Source organism: Sphaerodactylus townsendi, linkage group LG03, assembly GCF_021028975.2.
Source record: "Sphaerodactylus townsendi isolate TG3544 linkage group LG03, MPM_Stown_v2.3, whole genome shotgun sequence".
Lineage (NCBI taxonomy): Eukaryota > Metazoa > Chordata > Lepidosauria > Squamata > Sphaerodactylidae > Sphaerodactylus > Sphaerodactylus townsendi.
The window spans coordinates 35,480,063-35,504,264 of record NC_059427.1 but is presented as its reverse complement, the minus strand read 5'-3'; the positions used below and the strand labels follow the sequence as shown (position 1 = coordinate 35,504,264).

The following is a 24,202-nucleotide window of genomic DNA, read 5'->3' as shown; positions in this document are numbered from 1 at the left end:
CACTGATCCAAACATAGCAATAAAAGCGAAATTCACGAGTGCAGCTTTTTAATTACTGGTTCGGGAGTTTATGAGATTTTAAAAATATACCGAGAAGCTTATAATGCTTTTCAAAGTGGGGGACTTTGCAGTACAGTATATTCTGTAGCTAAATACCGTGTGGCCTCTCCTCTTGGCGTTTCACCGGTCAAGTGTGTTAGTCTTGACTAGTTACATAAATTAGCACCATATTTTCGTCCTGCTGAACTCTTTGATCGGTTCCTAGTGCTGCGCCATGAATCAGAAACCCACCCAGCCATGGAGAGCAGCATCTTGTCAGGCATAATAATCACCACAAGAAGCATGTATGAGATTATCTCCTTGAAAGAAGTGATCTCTTAGCCGTGTTTTGGAGTGCCCCTGTATCAGTCACCGTGCTTAAGTCTTACAGAAGTGAATGGAATTTAATCAGAGCACTGTGCTTTGTAAACAGTAAGTATTTGTGTACGTGTGTGTCATTTGCCAAGGCACGTCACCCGCACAAGCCGACACTGAGGAAAATGAGGAATTAGGCGGGAAGAAGGCTTGAGCGTGGAGGCCAACCTGTATAGTTGTACACATGAGAAAAGAGGAGCACAGACAAAATTCCTCTGTTTAGAGGGTAAAATCAAATTGTGTATGCCTTGTTTAGAAATCTTCATAGCTTAGCCACCATATCAGGTCAAAAATAATGCAGACAAATACTATTCAGAACCGATATTATCCAAGATGGACTAGCCCAGCCAGTGGCCTCAAATTTCCGAGTATAACTTCTCTAAAGCTTCTTGCTCAGGATGCTGCAGGTGACACAGTTCGAGGAATATTGTTCTGGGTAGTTCATTTCATCTCCTCAGAACTGTGGTGAGTGGATTGTCCTTTATAACCCTTTCTCCTCAAGCCTTCCTTGTATTCGTGCCCTGACTGGGTCAGGAGGCACCAGCTGTATGCTTTTCTGCCTTTTTTCTTATCCTGATTGGCTGGGCAGGGGTTCAGTGAACCTTAAAGCACTTTGAAAGCTCTGTAGTCTTGCTTACCTCTATTTGCTGTAGCAGGATAAGTAGCAGGATAAGAGTCAGGATGAGAGCCAGTGCCCTCAAATTGACTTTGCTCTCATTAACTTTGGGGGGGGGGGGGACTCGAGTGATTTATTTCATGATTTAGGAGAAGCTGCCACAAAGCGTCTGCCTGTTTTGTCCCTTCTTTTGGAAGGTGTGCCGAGAAAGTATGGGAATACCTGTCCTTGTGTTTAAACGCGTGCCTCAAAAAGTGGCTGTAAAGCATCTTTATTTCTGTGGTACCGAGTTATTACTGAAGAAAGGTTGCATCCGCCCCCACCAGTATATTTTCGAAGATTTCAGTGCGAGCCACCATTCATATCTTCTGTAAATTGTTTTGCTAGATTTTGCTTGCGACAGAAACATTTTATTTTCTGATTTTAGACGTACTAAAATAGTCATTCCATTATTTTCAGTCATGTGTGAGCTGGAGGTGACAGAGGGAATCCAGAGCCCAGTGTGCTTTTCAGATGGCATGATATAGCTGCAAATTGCTGCTCAGGAACAAGAGAAGGAATGCATTCTTCTTTTCCTGGCTCGAAAAAGGGGTTTTGCATACCTGGCAGCACATCCGTCTTTATGGAGCTGACATAACTGTTGGCTATTTTTTATGTATTTTCCTTTACTCTAACCACAGCAATTAGGATTGTTTTGAAATCCTGTTTTTAGCAACTGTAAAAACAAAGCATTAAAAAATAGCCTTTTAACTGTGAAGTAATGATTGAGCATTTTAGCTGCTGTAGCTGTATTTTATAGTTTGAAAAATAATGATACACAGCAATAAAAAGAGATTCGCAAATGCAACACACAAAAGCTGTTTTTATATACTGTTTTTCATTAAGTCCCACTCCTCAACTTGTGTTTCCTTAGTGTCCCTGCCAATAACAACACCTGCTAAGTGATTGCTGGCTGCCAAATCCTGTGTTGCATACAGTAATGTGTAATATATATATAAATGCATGTGCAGAAATTTCATGGCTAAAGCATTAAATCTCAGACCAAAAATCTTAGTCACCTCCATTGGCTAGCACTTGGTACCCATCTACCTTGGAACATCTGAGATGCAGTTGTAGCATCTGTTTTACCCGTTAACACAGTGGTAGTGCCAACAGTGGAAAAAAATGGTGCCCTGACACACCACAGATGGCCTCAGTGTAGCATGCATGGTATTTTTCCTTAGAATGTCTGAGATTGCCTGGTATTTTTGCTTCTTTGTCGTAATTTTTATGCATCTTAATGGAATTCAGTGGAAGCCATTTTATAGCCAGTGGGAGCCGGCATAGTGTAGCAGTAAAGAGCAGTGGACTGATCTGGAGAACCAGGTTTGATTCCCCACTCCTCCACATGAGCAGTGGATTCTTATGTGGTGAACTGGATTTGTTTCCCTGCACCCACACACAAAGCCTCCTGTGTGACCTTGGGCTAGTCCCAGTTCTCTCAGAATTCTCAGCCCCACATACCTCACAAGGTGTCTGCATGAGGAGAGGAAGAGAAAATAGTTTGTAAGCCACTTTGAGACTCCTTACAGGAGAGAAAGGCGGGGTATAAATCCAAACTCAGTTTGTTTGAGAGATTGAGGCCCCTTCCGCACATGCAGAATAATGTACTTTCAGTCCACTTACACAATTGTTTGCTAGTGGATTTTGCTATTTTGCACAGTAAAATCCAGCTGCACAGTGCATTGAAAGTGCATTATTCTGCATGTGCGGAAGGAGCCAGAGAGCACATCCACTCAACACGTCAGTGAAAATAACACTCATGTAGGAAACGTGATTGGACTAAGGAAGGGTTTTCTCCGCAATATAATAGAGAGAGAGAACAATCTCATTTTTCTAAATGATCAGTAAGGAGAGGGAGGGATGTTTCTCTGTACAGCATCTGCTTGGCATGCAGGCAGCCCCATGTTCAATCCCCAGTAACTCCATTTAAAGGAATCAGGTGGTAGATGGAAGACCTCTGTCTGAGATCCACTGCCACATTTCAATAGATAAAACTGACCAATGTAAGGCAGCTTGATGGGCCAGTAGTCTGCTTCATGTGTTCATGAGCAATTCTAGTCTGCGATATAAATGCCTGTTCATTGTAGGGAATGTACATGTTTCTGAGTTAGGTAGAATTCTTCCTCAAGCAGAATATAAGCTGCTTTTCAGCAGCAAAGAATAAGATTAGCAGTTCATTCCTGGGTGACTACCATACGCAATTTCAAAATTCAAGAATTCTGATTGAGTACTGAATTGTATAATGATCCTTAATGTAATTTTTGAAGATGTTTACTAGGTAACTACTTGTTCCTGGGACAAGCATAGTTAGTTGCCAGAAACGCTGGTGACTCAGCCTGTTAACCCTCTCTTTACACTGGATGGAATACACTTGCCGCTACACATCCAGTATCATAACAAAGACTGGGCTGGGACTTGCCTCAGTTGCCTTGTAGCCAAAAAAAATAAAAAAAAAGTTACCTCATCAAAATGAATTGCGCCAAAGTTGAAGCTACTTGCATGTCAGTTGCCTTTACGAGCAACTTTTAAAACCATCAAATGTTTTAAATTGAAAACACAAACACTGAGATATCGTGTGGCATTCCTTCAGGAAAAGCAACCCTCTCAGCTCAAGCCCTTTTTGATCTTTGCCCTGTCGAACCTTCTTTGGCCAATGCAAAAAAATAGATTCTAGCTGGGGCTTTTCATAGCTAATGGATGGCACAATCAGGATGTAATAGTTTATAACAAAGTTTAACATTTGACGATAGCAACCAAAAACTACACCATTCATACAGCAGTTATGCTCCTGTTCACAGTTACTGCCTTCATTTGAAAACGGCACATTCCCAACTCTATCACTCTTCGCATTACTATTTTGGGAAAGTACCTGATGGAAGTTGGGCCAGCTAAATAGGAACAATATTCTCACTGAAGAAAAGTTTGCAAAGCAGATCTTCAATAGCTACGCAATGAGACTTACCGTTTCGTTAACTTGTTGGTTCGGCCTACCAACAGTTGTCTGAGGTGACAAATGATGTTGCACTTGATGTCTAGTCCTCTCCCCCCCCCCCTTCCCTTTCTCTTCATCGTTGTCTTTCTTCTCAGACTGCAGTCATGTTTAATTTGGAAACTGGGCTCCTTTGGCAAATTAGCAATTAGAACAATTTTGTGGGAATATGTATATGTGTCATTAGTTTTCCTGCAAATTAATAGCAAGAGCAGAGGTCAGGCAGAAATTTTCCACTTGACTGCAGTTCCTCTGTCGAGATTTGGCACTTTGTTTTGGAACGGCCACAGCTGCTCAAAGCCATAGCCTTCCTCTAGGAACTGTCTTTAATGAGTTTACCTCGTAGCCATTATTACAAATATTACCCCCACCCCCCCGAAATAAAATTACTGTTTCTACAAAATATTCCGGTGACATCTTGCACCATTGCACATTGATGGTGGGGTCATTTGAATGCGGCGTTTAATCATTAGATCACCTTCATAAGCATCTCCTAATTAGAGTCCTTACAATACAATTTTATCTGGTAATTAGCTGAGATTGGATGCTTCCTCTGTAGCTTATTAGTGGCAACCCAGCAGTGGGTGTGAATCCTAGTGTCATTTGTCAAGCCTGTTAAAGGTGGCATCTTCCCCCCACCCCACATTTTCCCTCACTTTCTATGTTTACTTCCACTTGTACTACCTTACATAGAAAAGCCTGCAGAAATTTAACTCAATTCAAATTATTTAACTGGAGAACATTGACCTTTGAGCTGCTCTCCCCCCCCCCCCCAGCTTCCTAGTAGAAACAGATTAAATGTTTAAGCTTTTAAACAGTAAAAACAGAATTGAACTCGTTTGAAATTGAATGGTTTGAACAGTAATGATGAAACAGTATCCGTGATCTTTCCAGCAGGAGAGCCAATCTTATTGAGCCTGTGCAGAGGAAGAGCACTGAAAATTGATTCAGATCTGCTTGTGGTTGTAGGACTGTTTTGTTTTTGTTTTGTTTTTAAAAAGCCCACTTTAAGAGTGGAGATAAAATACAGTAGATTTAATTTCATAGAGCATCCTCTCCATTGCGCTATTGTTATCATTGCTAGGCTTTTTATCATATGTGATGGATGGGTGCCAGAGGGACACAGCGCCATCGATGCAATCCGCCAATATACCTAAATGGAAGAACTCAAGAACTAGTACCAGTGCTTTCTCTGTGGCATACATTAGCATTTGAAAACAAGTTTCTTGTCGTTTTGAGTGTGAATGCCTTCACAGGTAGGCTGATACTCAGTGACTGTCATTTCGTGACATCATTGAATCATTTTTGAAAGCAAAGCCTGCATATTAATCCCATCCAGGACAAAAGATGGTTGTTGGATCAGACAAGGGGGTCCATCTGATTTAGATTTTGCTTCCTGTAGTCAGGTCTTGCTAAAACTAGACTGCTTCTCTAGGCAGAAATTAATGATGTCACCCCCCTCTCCCTTGGCAGGGGTGAGTGGCAACTGTGTTCAATCCTCTCTCATGTGAAGGGGCGCTTTTTTTTGAGGGGTTGTTTCATTTTCTTCTGCTTGTTTCTGTTGTACATGTTCCTGGATTTCAAATGCTTTCCCTTTTTGCTTCATAATGGGAGGGAATTAGTTGGGGGGATGGCATCTTCAGAGGATGGGTTATTCCCACCCATTTCTCAGAGATACAGGATTTACACACTTCCTGTTATTGGCTCTCTATTGGCCCCTGTGCCTCAGTTTTATGTCCTGCTTCACGAGAGCGAACAGATCTGAGAGAGACTCTTGTCTCATTATCTCTGACTTTTACGCCTATTTCTCCTTCCCAATATCTACTTCACAGCATCTTTTCCCCTTAGATCTATTCTTTATTTCTCCTCCTTCTCTCTCCTTCTCGTCTTGGGTTTTTTCTCCCCCTCCTACTCCCTTATCTGCTGCTGCCATTCAGAGCAATGGAACAAACAGTGTGTGAACCATTCGTGGGATCCACAGAAGAGCCCTTTCTATGGGGGGGATGCAGCCTCTGGCCTCCTATCCCCTCAACAGCCAAGGACCACCGCCTGCCTAACCGACACCCCAGTTGGTGAAATGGGAATGGCTGAGACGCAAAACAAGAAGACAAGCAGCTGAAAAGAATGCAGCTTGGCACAGTAGCTAAAAAAGATGCAAAAAAAGGTCTATGTGAGCAAAAAGCACCCCAGAAGGAGCCAGTTCAACCTGTCAGGGTAACAATCACCAGACTTGCCCTCCAGCCACATCTTCTATCCCAGCTCAACAGGTTTTCAAGCACAGAGTCCCTCCCACAATGTGATCAGAGATGCTGCTGTTGGACGTCCTGTACTCTGAAGATGCTCTCCACCTCAGAGTGAGAACAGAACCTTGGATAGTCAGTCACCGTGAAGGTTCCGCCTTCTCTAAAGTAAGGAGGGCATCTTGACCCACCCAGAATATCAACTATTCCAAGGACTGTTCAAAATGCTGAACTTGTGGCTCTAAATAGTTCTCAAAAAAACCTCACAAAGATTTGAGGACAAAGAGAAAGATGGTACACCAGATAGAGGAGAAAGAATAGAAGGGAAGCATCACACTAGCTCACCCCTAAAAATGCCTTTTTTTGTCTTGTTCGATGGGTGGGGGCAGTGAGTTATGTCCTCCTATCTTTTATATTATTTTCCCAGAGTCATGTGGCACCTTTTCAATTCTGACACTGCAAGCAGCAGGCTTTTTTTATCTGTGTCAAATAATTGTATTCCCCTTTCCCTCACAAAAGTTGATTCTCAAAAGAAAACCCAACCTGTAGTAGCAAAAAGAGAAAAGACTAAAAGGCTGTAAACAATCTGGTGTTGGTATAGTTGTTAGAATGCTGGACTAGGATTTGGGGGACCCCGATTCAAATCCCAGCTCTGCCACAGAAGCTCACTGGTTGACCTTTGGACAGTCACACCGCTTCAGCCTAACTTAGCTGGCAGTGTTGTTGTGAAGTGAAAATGGAGGGGAAGAGAATGACGTACGCTGCTTTGAGTCCTCATGGGAAGAAAGATGGGTACAGGTGAACTAAACAAACAAACAAACAAACGAATAAATAAATAAATAATAAAAGAAGAATAATCTAAGTCTCATATGTATTAGCATCATAGAATCACAGAGTTGGAAGTGGGCATGCAGGCCAACTAGTCCAACCCCTGTTCAATGCAGGATGAGTCTAAATATCCCTGACAAGGGTTCATTCAGTTGTTTCTTGAAGATTGACAGTAAGGAGGAGCTCACCACCCCCTAGGCAGCTGCATCCATTGATGAAAGACTCCTACTGTTAAGAAAAAATCCAAAATATCCAGCCTTTCCACCCATAATTTAAACCATTTATTGTAAGTCCTATCCTCTGCGGCTACCCAGGACAGTGCCTTGCCCTGCCCCAAGGGTGAGATTTCAAATAATTACAGGGGGCAATTCTGTCCTCCTCAATCTCCTCTGTTCCGTGCTTAATTCATCCAGCATGGAAATCCAAAAATCATACACACAAAAAAGATGGGCCTTCAGCAGTAAGGTGGTCTTTCATACTTTTGATGAGGTGAACTCTAGTTTATGGTACCTTATACCACTACATATCTGTTAGACTCAGTGGTGGGGAGGGTAGTAAAGGCCTGTAGCTGCTAAACAATTGGATTCAGTAAAATTTTGCATTAGCGGGGCCGATTACACATGATTAACCTTGGCCTCTGTTGCTGCTTTATAACCTCTGGTTTATATCTTCATTCTTCCTTTGTGTATAAGCATTGCTTGTTGACAACAGTTTTATTTATTTACCTTTCTAACTCCAGCCCATGTCTGATGTTTGTAGCAGGTTGAAAAGAAGTGAGTTCTTGGTTATCATCCGTAGCAAAATATGAAAGGTGTTGTTGCTATCTACTTACATCTACAGACAAAAAACTACGGGCAAAAATCCACTGTTTACAGCTATAAACATTCTCTGCAGGAGAATGCTCACTGGAAACCATGGCAACCAAACCATACCCCTTGGGAATGCCAGAGTGACGACCTCTGGCAAGACCCTTCCCCTAAGCCATAGAGCTATCCTGGGCATCAGGCTTATGAGCAGACCAGCTTCCTGAGAGCTCTCTAGCAAGAGCTGGCACCTGAAAGCTCAAGGCAGACTCGGGAGAATGGAGGCGCTTGAGGATGATGTCAGTTGGCAGTGCCAGCTGTCAGTCAAAAGCCCAGTCAGCTGGAGTTGTAGGGGTTGAGCATATTCGCTCAACAGCATGGGAGTAAGGTGGCTAAAGGGGAAGAGCTTGCCCTCTGGCCGATGCTGGATAGTCAAGGCCTGATATTTTTACGTTTCTGTAGATTGCATGTTATTTACATGGTAGAGAAAATATCTAACGCCTTTGCTGGGTTAAGTCACATTATTCAGATGTGAGCTTTTTATGCAATGTAATTATTTCTGCAGTGTGCAAAACATTCAAAGTATAGCCACACTTCCGAGTTTAATACTGTTTTCTTTGTCTAAAGGAAAATGGGTACAAGATATACATATAGCATATTTTCACTGTAAACTTTTACTGGTTTAGTGCGTTCCACCTGTTTGGTAGAAGCCAAGAATTTCTTGGCTCCTCTTCCCTCCCAGTTCTATAATTCCCAAGTTGGCTTGCAGAGAGAGAAGTGCAGTTATGTAGAGACACCATACTGCTAAGGTGGTTCCATAATGCTTAAAGTCCTTGAAAACTGCAGTCCTCAGCATGAAAATACAGGCTGATTCACAGCACCTTAGGGGGATCAGATGTGAAACAGGACAGGATTCTTTGTGAACAGAGAATGTTAAGAGGTGCAGTTTCCTCATGCCAAGGTAAAAATGCTATACTTCTTGAAAGTCCTTTGCCAGTTGCTGTGCCTTGAATTGCCAATTTGATGCTAGCATCTTAAAGCTATAAATTTTGCTAAAAAAATGAAAACCCATGTGCTCAAAAGAGGGAAGGTTAAAGAGATTTGGCCTTTTCAAGGTGGATGGAAAGAACGTTTTCTTACCCCTCAACATTGTAGAACTCATGAAGCTAACAAGCAGTAGATTGAAGACAGACAAAATAATGTATTTTTTTTTCCACATTAACAATTAACTTGTGGAACTCATCGCTGCAGGATATACGGATGGCCCTTAGCTCAAATAGCTAACAAAGGGAATTAAATTTATGTGGAATAGGTCTCTCTATCTCACTAAGATAGCTAAATCGGGCTTCCACACACAGAGTCTTCTGAATTCCAGTTGCTAAGGGATAGCACATGAGTGAGGTTTTGGCCTTCATGTTTGTACTTACGGGTCTTCCTTGATATCGTAATAGTTGCTGGAGAAAACAGAATGTCAGACTGCACAAAGCCCTGGTGTAATCACATGATTTATTTATTTATTTATTGGATTTGTTGACTGCTCTCAAGCAGCGCTCTTATGATCTTGTGACGCTAAAACTCAGTATTCTCAAAGGACACCATTTCAGTAATTATTTGTATCACAGTCTTAGATTTCTACCGTCAAAATTAAATATTAGTGACTGTGCACTGTGATGAAAGATTAATATCAAAATCCATTGCTTGAGATCTGGGAAGTAAATATTTATTTTGCATATCAAGCTTTTTCTCTTTAATAAAATGCAACCTGAACTGTTGTATGTTGGTGTCTTTGAAGTAGATTCTTCTAGGCCGTGCAGCCTTGTACATATGGGTAGAACAGGGAAAACGTATAACGTATTATCATATACTTTATGTAAATTGTAACCAGTATTATTATTCTAACCCAAGATGAAATCACTTGCAATTGATACGTTATTTCAGTAACCCTGTAAACACAATGAGCCTCATTTTACTCAATAGTAAACTTTGGAGTTGATAGAATGTCTGAAGCCATGGCTCAAGTGACATTTGAACTTTGGGCTCCTGGGCCTACAACTCATATTCTTAACTGTTATGGTATGCAAGAAGGATTTGTGAGGAAAAAAAACAAATTTGTAATCAACTCTGCTTCTTTCCCCATTTTTATAGCTAAATCTTGTCTCTAGCGTCACACTTTCAAAGACTGTGTCAGAGGCTTCTCCACAGAGCTTACCTCATACCCCGACCACCCCAACGGCGCCCATCACTCCTGTCAGCCAGGGGCCTTCTGTCATCACTACCACAAGCATCCACAACGTGGGGCCTATCCGAAGGCGGTACTCTGACAAATACAATGTGCCCATATCTTCAGGTAACTTGCTGAAAATGCAGGCCGAGAGACTTGGTTTTCTGGGGTATGTATTTTTGCATAAACCTCTGACCACGATAATACAAGGATTCTGGTACTCTTTATTTAGCAGATTTTGCACAGAACCAAGAATTCTACAAGAATGCCGAGGTTAGGCCGCCCTTTACGTATGCATCCTTAATTAGGCAGGTAAGTGAGACCATCCTGAACCACTTCTATCTAGCTTTGTATATGTCTATCTGCATTCTGTATAGGGAAGAGAGCAAAACTCTTTTCACAATCAGGCCTGCTGAAGCTTTTACTGTAAGGTTTTTTTTATCCCCCACAACTGCAATACATATACCATAATTGCTTTTGATTAAGTATTACAATACGATGTGATTATTAGGAAATTCATTTCACACAACACTGAAAATGAGCCTGTTTAAAGATGGCAAGTCAATTATCACAAGCTACAGTAATCTCTGATCCCTAGAATTAATCTGAGCTCAAAATAATTACTAAGCTTTAATCAGCTAGTGAAATGTTTTGCATTTCTCTTTGATTCTGCTTTATGAATGACTAATAAATTAATATTTCTGTAAGGAAACAGAAATAAAACTCAAAACAATTAGATAATTCCATTTTGAATTTTGCCATTGAACTGTTAAATACAACCATTAATCTTAGATCGGAGTGCGAAGACTTCCTTTGGATACTGTGCTTTGAATCATTTTGTTTTATTTATTCAAACAAATGTGCAAGCGTCCGTATGTGTTGTTGTTGGGGGGCGGGGGGTGGTTCTCATTGAGTCTTAAGATCGTTGCTGCATTTTCATTGCATTTCAGGCCATTCTTGAATCTCCTGAAAAGCAGCTAACACTAAATGAAATCTACAACTGGTTCACGCGGATGTTTGCCTACTTCAGACGGAATGCAGCCACGTGGAAGGTATGTTGTATTACTATGTATGCCTATTGCTCCAGCATTTGATATGTACAGTGCTTCGGACATAAGCAATTGTAACAGAGTGCAGACTTTGAAATTTAGATCAGTTGTTTTGACACACAGAGGGTGCCTCTTATCTGCACTAACAACTTGCTGTTTGGCAGCAAAATGTCCTTCTGCCTTTGAAATACCGCCCATTTGAATGTCCATTACTATTTCGTTTTCTTTCCACGTTCTGGGATTCAGCTATCAGGTGTTTCTGTCGTAGTTATTCCGAGCACCAGAATGTTTCAACTGTTAAGGTACGGAGGAAAAGGGCAAGGAAGAAGCTTTATCAGATGGTGGCTTGATGTACACCTACATTCTTTTGAGCTGGAAAACCGCAAGCTCCTTTTTCCAAGGATTCATAGAAAACGAGCTTTTAAGTCAGCCGATACACCTGCCTTAAATTAACATGCCAACTTTTCAAAACATTCGCTGGTGTATTATGAAACACAATACAGGTTAATTGGGCACAGCAGTAGAGATGCAAGCCAATAAAAATATTAAATCTAGCAATTTAACAAAATACCCCTAGTGCTTTAAATTTCAATAGTTTGGCTCCGTTTTGCTAATTTCAGTGTGTGTTATAAATTCTGTAGAATTTCCCTTTCTTTTTAAAATGGCTGCAGTCCAAAGTGGCACACATGGTACCTGAATATTTTAGCAGAGTTTCCTTCGGAGAACTTGTCCCCGCTGAACGCCCAAACTGATATTTATAATCCCCCTTCATACAAAGTCTCCAAAGGGCTTTTAAAAAAAAGTTTTTTGCCCTCATCATAGTTGAAAAGGCAGTTTGAGGGTTTGGCATGAGTGCCCTTTCAAAGAGAAACGCCACTGGTGTACGTTAGCTGGGTTCTTATTGTCTTTTAAAAAGCTCTCGTTCCAAATACCCAAGCGGCCTTTTTGAGCCATAAAGCTCTTTTGAAAAGAAACTTGGAATTTCCATCGGGGAAGCTTTTAAAGGGAAACTGCGCCCCACCCCACCCCAATAGGGTTTGCCCCCCTTTAGATCACATCTGTAGATTTCATAGCCAGTGAACCTTCAACTGGACTGGTCAAACAATCACAGCCTGTGAGCAGAGCCATGACTACATTATCGGCCTTGGATATGGAAGCTCCCAGTTGAAACCCCCCCCCCCCCCCCGGCATTTATTTGTTTATCACATTTGTTAGCCACCTTGACAATGGAAAGTTCTCAAGATGTCATATAAGACAAAAATATATATTTGCTTTCAAGTCACAGCTGACTTACACTGGGTGACCCCATATGGTTTACAAAGCGAGACACATTTGGAGGCAGTTTGCCATTGCTTGCCTCTGTGTCACCCAGTTATTCCTAGAAGACCTCCCATCCAAATACTAACCAGGGTCAGGGCTGAGAGTATACGGCTGGCCCAAAGTCACCAGCAAGCTTCCATGGCATGAGTGGGGATTCAAACCTTGGTTTCCCAGGTCCTAGTAAAACACCTTCACCACTACATCACACTGCTTTACCATCTTATAAAAATAATAACATCGCAAAACCACCACCATTAAGTTCCCTGAGTTTACTTAAGTAAGTCATCATTTTGAGCATGGCCTACTCTTATAGGCTGATTGTGAAGTACCACTGAATTTATTGGGCAAGATACAAAGGTAACATGCACGTGAAGAAAATCATAATTGTCCTCTGCCATTCAAATCAATATTCACAGGATATTACCCTAATTTTCTTTTTTTTTCTTAAAAAAACCTTTTGATCATCTCTGCAGCTCAGCTTCATCCCCCCCCCCCCCCCACCACCACCACCACCAGCCCCCCGAACTGTTCTTGCCTTTCGCTTGCAGGATTTAGCACTGGCTGGTATTTGCATGGTCTAAGATTCAAAGCCAAAATAGGCAATATGTTTGACATGAGTCGAGTCACCAAATGCACAGGCACATAATGGAGGTCTTCTCCTGGCCCTTGGCCCTTCCAATTCAGAAAGACAGCACAGCAGAGAAGGTTGAAGCCCCTCTCTACCCTGCACTTCACTTTTGAGCCTTGGGAAGTTAGTATCCTGACAGCACATACGACTTGCTTATTTGGCCCCTAGGCTTGGCCTAATGTGTATGTAAAGTGCTGTCAAGTCACAACTGATTTACAGTGACTCCATAGTGTTTTCAAGGCAACTGATGTTTAGACGTGGTTTGCCATTGCCTCTCTCCACAGCACGACCCTGGTATTCCTCAGGGTTTCCCATCCAAATTCTGTTCAAGGCTGACCCTGATTAGCGTCTGAGATCTGACAAGATTAGGCTAGCCTGGGCTATCTGGGTCAGGGCTGTTGGTCCCATACTCGCTTACACATAATTCCACCTGCCCCACAAGACTTTGTTGGTGGCAAAACACCCAGTCAGAGAACAAGAGAAACCCCTGTCCCACGCTTGCACTTCCTGACACTTTCAAGAATGTTCTCAACCTTCCTAATGCCATGACCCTTTAATACAGTTCCTCGTGTTGTGGTGACCCCCAACCCTAACATTTATCCATTTCACAGATGGAGAGCACTGATGCAGAGAGTCTTCGGCGACCCCTGTGAAAGGGTCGTTCGACCCCCAAAGGAGTTGTGACCCACAGGTTGAGAACCACTGTTCTAGAGGCTCAACCTAGTGACACTCCTCCACCTTCAGTTCGAACATGGCAACAGACACCTACTAGCATTCCATCATAATCCAAAGTCCACAGGTTTTAGTCTTGGGTTTATGTATGGCCACATAACTTTGAATACCATATGCTGGGTCCTGTAAGGGTCTGTTGTTGCCCTCATGTACACTTCTCTGATGCTTTCGCCTTCCCATTGTTGGAAAGAAAGAGAAGATACGGGATGTGCCCAAGGCCACAAATCAATATGAGTGCCAAGCAGAGATAGGATCTGAGCCCCAAGTACCAGACTGCTCCTTTGACACCATGTTGTCTGCTGCATCATTCATTTCACAAAAGGCAACCTTGCAAGACCCAAGACTTTCCCAAAGGCACAAACCAAACACAGGGTAAAAACAGAGTTTGAGATCCAAACTCTCAGTTGCTTATTTCCTTACAGATTTCACCCCTCATTAATTTCTCCTTCCTTCCGCTTCCTTCTTCCTGAAGGAAAAAAAATGATATCCCACCCAGATGTCTCATTCCTAGCCATCTTTTATCCAGGCAGCCCAATCCTCCTCTGTCGCATTCATCTGTAGTCTGTAATCCTAGATGTTCAGTCCTTGCAGACAGAGATTCAGATTTCTAATCATCCTGCTGTGCCTTAGGAAGAGTGAAAATTTTAGATATGCCGCAGTTGTCTGGTCATTAGTCACACACCGTCATCATGGAGTCAGCCTGCCTTCAGCATCCCTGTTCCTCCATGCTTCAGCAACGCAGGCATCCATGGGATGCTCAACCATCAGTAGGAGCAGCCAAGGAGAAAGCCCTCCAAATGTGTCTGTGCTCCTCTGTCCCTACCCAGCCACATCCTGTGTACACTGATTTTTTTTAAAAAAAAAGATCCCTCCTTACCAAAATTATATGCTGAGGCTCTCCTGGTCCGCCTCCCCTCTCCTGGGTTCATAGGCTGTTGCATGAGGCGTACACCCAGCAAGTGAAGGAGGCCTCGGAGGCTTTGGCGTACAAATGGTGCCCGCAGCCAGCTTGGCCCAGGCTCACCTTGCTCTGCCCTTCTGCCCCGGAGGCTGCTTTGCTTGGTCCACTTCCCTGCTTGGAGAGAGGGCATAGAGAGGCGACGCAATCAGAGAAGCAGCAGTGGGCAAGTGGCTGCTGGGGGGGGGGGGGTGGCAAAATGTATCCCCAGGAAATGGTGCCTTGATAAAATGAAACCACCACCCCCCCCCCAATACACCAGTGCTCACCACTTCCTGTGAGTTCAGTTTCATGAATGGGAATTCCCTTCTGTTCACAAACATCCCGCTCATGAGTGAAGAGCTGCATTTGTGGAAGGGCTGCGCTCACTCTTCTTTAAGGGACCCTCTGGATTGACTAGCCCTCGTGTACTCCTATCATGCACCAGGTTCTAGTCTTATATATGTCAGTAAGAAACTACAGAGTCATGTACAATGAAGTTATCGGCCAGAGATAGGGTCAAAAAGGCTTATGCATTGGCCAGGATTTTCAGAAGCTTATGCCATTTGGGGGAACAGGGGGAACTTGATCCCAAAGCAGCTCTGCATCCATTTTCACATGTGTGACTACAGAATTCAGTTCATGAGCTATTAATTTTCAGTCTTCCCGAAACACATTCACTCCTTCATTTGGATATACAATTGTCTGGCATCTTCTAAAGGAATGGATGGATAATGAAGATTAGGAAATTAGTTAGAGAAACTTCCATACAGAAGGATTCCAGCCGACCTCCCTTGGCTGCTTAATTAATATGATGAATTATGTCTAACATTGGTTTGCACAATGACTCTAGACACTCATGATTAGAATACCCTTCACTATGTATGTTCAGGAAATCTGGTGTGTGAATATACCTATCTACCTATATGTGTATTGGTAGTTAGATATACTCACACGCCCAAATTTCCTGAACAAGAGGCTTCGTCTTAAATTTCCATCCACATATTTACATGGTTTTGTGCCCATAGAACTAGTCTCACAGTAGATTGGTGTCCATCTTACAATCTGTTCCTTTTCGAGTGAAGATGCACCTTAGGAGAGATGTACCTCACTGCCTGCCTGGACTGCCAGGAGAAAGTAGCTTGGATGCACATCAAAGAAGCATCCAATTTGCCTTCACCCTGGAGCTGGGAATAAGCAGTGCCAGGAGATTATGAGAGACGGATCTCTCTCTCTCTCTCTCGCTCACTCGCTCCTCCCCATACAAATGCATTTGCTCCATGTTGTGGACAGTACAAGCAGTGACATATTTTACTACAGTATGATTGTAGAGTTATTAAAGGAAGTGCAAACTGCCTGAATTATGGTTTGATAAATCTAGCGAGTCCATCAAAAACATAACAAGATGGATAATTACTATGATCACACCAACGTCTATGCCACTAGCAATGATGGATTGTGTGGATATATTTGACTCTGCTTCATAGACCTAACAGAAGGATGTTTAGCCAGGAACCAAGAATGAAAGGCACCTTCCATGTTGGAGCATGCAGTGAAAGATGGGAACATGAAAATTACACCAGACTCGCGTCAAATGTTTTAATATTCTCTGAAATACGTTGTGGTGAATGTGATATAAGGATACCTTAACATGACTTTATTGAGACCATTCAAATATCGTTGTTTCTGCAGAAGTCAGACCTCCACCAGTTGCACAGCATTATTTTTCAGTGGCTTTGTTGCCTGCCTGCCTGCCACACAAGCTTGTGTGGGTGCAAACAACCCCATTGGTTTTGAAAATACTTTAGCCTTGTGACTGGCGTGATGTGTGCCCCTGACTTACACAATGTGTCTGAAATGGTTAACAGTGAGGTTCTTTTCCTTGCTGAAGTTGAATTATTATTTTTTGAAGAAAGAAAAGCATAGCCCACAAAACAACTGAGACTATTTTAACCGTGTTTATTTCCCCAGTTTTAAACATGAAAAGTATGATCGTCCAATGGGAGCGCGGTTATGTTGGGTGGTGGACGGGGCACGTCGGCTGACTTTGTTCATGGACAATACTAAGTCTCTTTTTTTTCTCACGGAAATTATTTTTTTCAATGTTTTCTCTTTTATGCTTGCTGCAGAATGCAGTGCGTCATAATCTTAGTCTTCACAAGTGTTTTGTGCGAGTAGAAAACGTTAAAGGGGCGGTATGGACAGTGGATGAAGTAGAGTTCCAAAAACGAAGGCCACAAAAGATCAGTGGGTATGTCCACCATGTTTGAACTTCTTAGGCTAGCTTGGATCATGCTTACAGTTTTAACGTAGAGGCTTTGGCTGCTAGATGGTGTTGTAGCTCAATCCAGGTAGTTTTGCCTTGCTTCAGTCAAGGGGAACGACAGAGAGCATCTCATCACTACCGTTTGTATGCCCACCGGCCCCCTTCGCCCTTGCTTGCTTGGTGTTTGTTTTGCATCACATGCTAGTAGCTTTTAGGTGGCAATGCATATTAACCCTCACAATCCATTTGCTTATGCTTATTGCATATTATTTTCTTTTTTTTCCTTTCCCCTGTTACTTGATGTCTGTTCTACTCCCCGATCCCGTTGTCCCTTTGTTTCCACTTCATCTCCTTTGCTGCTGACCTTATCCCAGGGTGCTATTCGCACCAACCTCTCCCTGCATAAGTGCTTTATCAGAGTAGAGGATGAGTTTGGGTCCTTTTGGACTGTTGATGATGAAGAGTTTAAACGTGGCCGTCATATTCAGCGAGGCCGTCCTCGAAAAATCTGCCCTGATGAAAAGTTTGGCAAGCTTGTTACACAGTAAGAGCTTTTACTTGCTTTGTGTGGGCGTGCGGGTGTGTGTGTGCGTGCGCTTTTTTTTTAATAAAAAAAAAGATTTTGGTTTCTGTTGCTTTCGCTTTGCATGATTACCCATTTCATGTAGACTTGCATTTCACAAAATAGACGCATTGCCCCTTGCTGCAAAAAAAAAAAAAGCACTCTTTCCCTTAAATGTCATGGCTGTACATGCATTTTTGTGCTTCTTTTCAAATGCCCAGCTAACACTTTCCGATATGTTTATGGCGATACGTTCATAAAATGCAGGCATACTGATGTGTATTTTCTTACGCTGCTAGGTAATGTGGTAGAGCCAATTAGCAAGATGGTTTTATATTGATAATTTAAGCTGTTCTTGTTTCTCTGTACTTTGCATACAAATTTAAATTGCTGCAATCAACAACTTTTAAAAAAAAAAATCAAATCTGTTTTGACAATAGCACTCTGAGACCACTGTTGCCAAATCCCAGGATGGCATGCAGTGCAGGGGAATCTTTTAGGAATTACATTACAGCTGGATATATACAACATGAGTTTGCATGTCGTTGAAAAAGCTAGTCTAAAAGTTTAAAAAATACATATGCATATTCAAAGTTCTACATATTGATATTGATTCTATTTTAAAAACATACCCTTAAAATAAGAGCAAGTCATTATTTCAATAAAGAACGAGGAACCATCTCCCCAAGCCCTTGCCCCATTCAAGCATTTTATGACACTTCCTTTGTTCTCCAGTTTTGGTTCATTGCCAAATTCTGGGTGTGGCCCTGAGATCTCCAGACTACAGAGACCAGAGAATGGCTGCTTTGGAGAATGAACTGTATGACATTATATCCCGCTGAGGTTCTTCCTTTCCCCAAATGCCTCCACCAAATGGCCAGGAATTACCTGACCTGGAGCTGGCCACCCTATCCTGCGCTTGAGTGGTCACTAAGGATTTTCAGCAAGCACTGTTATAAGTGGCCCAAAGAGAAGTTGTGGACAGGTGCCATCTACCAGGTCTTGCTCCTGACCACCAACACAAAGACTGGAATATGTCCCACAGAAGAACCCAAAGGAAGTGTGGTTCACTCCTTACAGTGTTTTTGGTCCCATGCTGGGCTGAATTTTTCACTCAGTCCTGCCAAATTCCCTTCCTTACCACACCCCCCATAATTTTTGGCCATGTGATGTTCTCTGATGCATAGCACAGAGGACCCTTCATTTCTTTTGCACTTGCTAAAAAGCTGACTAGGTCAACCAGTTCTGCTTTTCTAAGATCAGACCATTTCCTTCTTCCAGAAAGCCCTGATCTACACCAACATTGATATAGGAGGCATTGCTATACATGCAAGATCATGTTTTTGTTTTGACCCTAGATGACATGCCACCCGCTGGATCCAGTGAAAATTTCTGCTGAAGGAAGTGGGGAGGAGGGATTATTGTCAGTTCTATTTGTGGATATTTTGTGAGGATCCAACACATTTCTCATGTCTAACATGTAAATTGCAGAGAATCCAGGAAAACAAAATCTGACATTACACTTCTGTTACCTAGTTCTCTAATACGTGAACTGGCGCTCAGTTACACAAATAGAGTAGAAAGATTGGGGGAAACCCAGCTTTTTAACACTGTTAAAACTACCCAGGTTATTAATGTAAAAAAGGTGGTTGAACTATTTTAAGAGGTAACTAATTCAAGAAGGGGCACTTGAAGTAACCAGAAGCCCTTCGTTTTGGCCACTGCTGGGTTTGTTGCTAAGCAACTGATCCAGCATCATCTTTCCAAAGTATCTCCTCTCTTCTCTCTAAGGGGGGAAAAACTTGGAAACCAATTTTACTGGGTTCATAATTTTCAAACTGTTTGCTCTAGTATGAGCCCAGAGCTCCCATCCAGTGTGGAGACTGCCCACTGCTTCTCTGAATGATATATTGTTCTTGTATTCTCTGCTTTTAGGCAAACTCTGTTGGAGGTGTGCAATTCCTGTTGTCTGTCTGCATCTGATGTGATTCAGTCATTCAACCACTTACAATGCAGACACAGCATAGTTTGCCTGCCCTCTTAGGAATGTCATCATTCTATATAAGATGCTATTGTTGACTCCTTCCTAAGATTAGAAAAAGCATGCCTACAAGAGCAGTATCTCATACAGGACAGCAGGTCCTTGATCACTCACATGGACTAGAAAATGTAGAAGATATCCACTGCTTTGATTCTTCATAGCCAGCCAGAATGGCTGGTTCTTACTCTTTTTTTTTTTTTTTTTTTGCTATCAAGTCACAGGTGACTTATGGTATTCAAGGCAAGATACATTAATAAGTGGTTTGCTATTGTCTGCCTTCGCATCATGACCTTATTATTTCTTGGTGGTCTCTCATCCAAATATTTGCCAGGGCTGACCCTGTTTAGCTTCTGAGATCTGACAAGATCTTGGGGGCTATCCAAGTCAGGGTTGTCCTTACTCTTACACCCCAAAAATAAATCTTTTAGGGGCACAAGGGTGAAGTTTGCTTCAAATTTAATCCTTGTTTGCAAAGTGATTCATTATATGTAGCTCAGAAATGACTATCAACAAACATAAATAAGATAGCTGATAGAATTTTTTTACCACTTGCGTGGGAATACTTACCTGTAAATGACTCCTGTGCAACTGTGAAAATGTTAAAATGACCCATCTGCATAGATGGGAGCAAAACTAAAGGCACCCATGGAATTGGTGCCTCCCAGTATATTAGCCTTGCTCTAATTTTCTATCCATTCCATGAGGAAGGATCTCTAGCCATTCCATTCCACTGCCTACATGGGTGGGATCCCAAAAATTCTCTGGGCCAACCAGCTGCAACGGTGCCTAAACAGGACTTCGGTCATCTTGGACCAAAAGAGGCAGTCATTTTTTAGATACAGTAAATGAGAACTTCTTCATTCTGTGAAGATACAGATTTATTAAGACTTTTGAAAGGTCGGGGACAGGGGGAAAAAAGTAAATATTTTTTTTCCAGTAAGGGAGAAAGCCTGACCTTGAATCCAAGAGTTGTCGGCGTTTAACTTTGCTCTTCTTCTCTTTACATGTCTTCTTTGTGCAGAAGTCCCTCACTTATTAAAAACATGCAGACCAGCCACACCTACTGCTCACCTCTCAGTGCTGCTTTACAGGTAAGATTAATGAGCGCGGCAAATATGCCACATTGGCGTGTGTGTCTTCTCAACTCGTTTCAAAATATATTAGCCTTGCTCTAATTAGATATTAAATTTTAATTCCGTTAAACTTTTTTCTTAAGTGCATAAAGCATCATGGTCCCTGGAGGCAAACACATATCAGGCTGCTTCAGCATTAGCTAGATGCTTAGCATTTTGAATATTGTGGCAAAAAAATTAAAAGTTCACTTATTAATATTTATCAGCAGTATCATAATTTCCATCCTCTTATTTCAGAATTTCACTTGAGGCAAAAATACCACAAGTGTAATTACTCTAGCACAGCTATTAATGTGCTGAATGATAGGATACTGTGTCACATGACCTTCTATTGTTCGTGGCTTTAAAGGGAAAGCAGATCTCTTCCCCCATACGTGCACATACACACATATTACTTTTTTTGCCTTTTAAGGGTCTTTTAGGTACATATTTTCTGTTGTTGAGTAGCTAAAGCTCACACTGGATTGAAAGAAAAGAGTTGTTAGTGTTTATGTTCCTAGCACAAAAATGTAGAGAGAATGTTTAGGTGTTCAGTTCTTATGGGTGAGACAGGCATTTACAGAAGTACTAACAGGTAAGCCATGGTATGTTTTATAAACATACACAAATCATAAAAATAAGGTAACAATAACATGCACTTTACTCAGTCAAATGTATTATAAAATGCTTTCAACTACTACTTTCCTTTGTCTGTTTGGCATCTCTATACAAGAATCCTGGATATAACTAACAACTGTGGCTGTCATTGCTGAAGGAAAGTGTCTTCAACCTTCTTTTTCCCTGTTTCTGTAGTTTTACCACATACAGAGCATATACCACAAGAACAATCGAATTGCCATCACTAGAAATGTGGAGAATGCGTGTTAATTTGCTTTACTTGCATGACATAAAAGACAAAACAAGTATCTTGTGATTCTGTATCCTCACAACTCCCTATTGGAACCAATAGCAATCTCCTGAACCTAACTGTAGCTGTCATCTGAAAACAAGCTGTAGTCTTAAAACAATGATCTAGGTGACAGCATTTCTGAAAGGTTTGCTGGACTTCCCATTTTACCTTTAACCCAAGAATCAGATTGATTAAGAAGAAAATAACAGCCTACATTACCCTAATTACTTCCGTTTATGTAGTAACTTCTGAAAAGCAAATGAAAGTGTATGTAAATGAAGCAACTGTAAATACCATTCATTAGGATCTTATTTTCCCTGGAGTCTTGTGAAGTGCAGTTTTTAAAGACATGCTCTGCCTGTGGAGTAATATTAAGATTACAAGCACATTTCACATTCATGAGGCTGTAAGGGGGTGGGGGGGTGGGGGAGAGGAAATGATCTGGCATTCCTTCAGCTTCTGTTAGCTATGTGACTAATTTCAATTAATATGCTTATCATACTGAACAGTTCGTGTTTTAGTTCTAAAACATGTGTTGTTGTCGTCATATCCCTCCTTTCTTGCATTATGTGATAACGTAACAGTAATTTTCTGTTCGTTTCCACTACCACCTATTTAAAATCAGGAAGCAGCAAGTGTTCAAATCGCTATATTGGGAAGACTGTGTATCTGTAGACTGGATTTTAAATGCTGTCGCCATGTAATTTCAGGGTGCGATAATTAAATCTTAAGAGGAACGAAATATGTTCATGTGACTCCCTATTCCTAGTTCTCATTCCTTTTCTGACTGGGGAAGAAAACGAAGCCGCTTTTATGTTTTAACATCGCTTCACAGCTGACTTATAGGTTTTCATGGCGGGAGACATTCAGAGGTGTATTCCGTTTTCCTGCCTCTGCTTAGTGCCCTTGGTATGTCTTGGTGGTCTCTTATTCAAATACTAACCAGGGTAGACCCTGCTTAGCTTCCCAGATTGGGCTGCATGGGCTAGCCGGGTCAGCTGGACTTAATTAGATCCACAGCTTAGTCCAATAACTTGTAAGGCAATTACAGAGACTCTAGGCGCTTATAGTGATCTACCTTATTCTCAAGAAACTTCTGATTTCTGTCTGGAACAAATAGAGAGATTCTCAGGTCAGACATTGTGGCTTTCAGCTATTAAAATTCTGAATAGAAACTATATAAAAATTCCTCCTCCCCAAACCACTAGCATTTCTGTGACCTTTACATGACTTAGCAATAGTTCTAGCAGTGTAGAAAACAATATTTTGTTCATATGCCTCATTCATTTTAACTAGAGGGTATCTCAGTTTGGAGGCCTTCTGAAGAAGCAACTTGTTTTCTTGGGTTTGTGGAGATTTCTCTAAATGCCTTGCACTTTCTTCCGGCAGCCATCACTCTTTTTTCCGTTGTTCTCTGCCATCCACAATCAAATAAAAGAATATTCTTCCAGGATTATGGGACTGTTCTCTATTGCTTAAGAGAGAAAAAATAGAAAATGTCTATCAATTAGTAAGTAAATTTGTACATAAATGTACTGCTTCCCACATAGGCAAGGTGATGGTCCCCTAAATTAGTTTTATAGACATACAGCCTTACTACTGCCCTCTAGGTGCTTAAACTTCATCAGTCAGTGCCCTAGTAGTGATTTCTTCCCTGACTCTTAAGCCAAAGTGAAACAGTTGTCAAGACTAGTGATGTGGTTCGCTCGGTTAAAATGCAGTAGTGGGAATGAAGAAAGATTTGTGATGTGCAGTTCCATTTCCTATGTCCCACAGGCTCCAGAGAGTCCAAACGAGCGAGCCCATTCCTGCTGTCTTTTGATACTTTAAAGAACTGCATGCTTTTGGTGGCTGACAGTTGTAACACATCCATAATTTTCTTCGTGTATCTCTTTGGCCCCTTCTGCACATCCAGAATAGTGCACTTTCAATCCACTTTCACAATTGTTTGCAAGTGGATTTTGCTATTCCGCACATCTGCAAAATGCATTGAAAGTGCATTGCTACTTGAGGGAAGTAACTGAGACCCCTCCCACCTGTTAAACCCTCAGTTAATACGGCAACAGCTTAATTTTCGTGTGGTAAAAAGGTTGGCCATAGCCTTTTATTAACATATTGGTTCAAGGTAAACAGAAGTGTAAGGCGCAGCATGGGGGTCTGATCTGTGTGCTGGGCAGCCCAAGTGCTGTCCCCCAGCAACCTAATTTTTCCTCCAGCCTGCCTGCTGAGGAAAATGCCACATGTTGGAGCAGCTATGAGATTCCAGATGGGCGGTTGCCACTTCCTGAAGACTCCTTTTGCTGCCAGGGGCGCAAGTCATAGAAGCCCACGTCTAGGCCTGGATTTTGCTGTTCTGCTCAGCCTCAAAATGCATTGAAAGTTCATTATTCTGCATGTGCAGAAGGGGCCTTTTGCTGCAAAACTACCTTTGTAAGCAGCAGTAATCCAAATGGGTGGATGGTTATCGCTGTGGCAGATGAATTCAAAGACTG

General features: G+C 41.9%; 1 protein-coding gene across 17 annotated transcripts in view; it reads left to right on the top strand.

The window, feature by feature from the left end:
* FOXP1 (forkhead box P1) overlaps positions 1–24,202 on the top strand; it is a 641,222-nt gene that overhangs the window by 596,530 nt on the left and 20,490 nt on the right. For 14 of the 17 annotated variants that reach the window (XM_048490247.1, XM_048490248.1, XM_048490255.1 and 11 more), the window contains 5 exons: positions 10,078–10,279; positions 10,386–10,465; positions 11,104–11,205; positions 16,949–17,070; positions 20,710–20,779. In XM_048490247.1, coding sequence (XP_048346204.1) covers positions 10,078–10,279; positions 10,386–10,465; positions 11,104–11,205; positions 16,949–17,070; positions 20,710–20,779 — 576 coding nt within the window. Of the gene's footprint in view, positions 1–10,077; positions 10,280–10,385; positions 10,466–11,103; positions 11,206–16,948; positions 17,071–17,459; positions 17,624–20,709; positions 20,780–24,202 lie in introns of those variants that run through there. The other 3 variants (XM_048490263.1, XM_048490254.1, XM_048490261.1) reach the window with 2 other exon arrangements.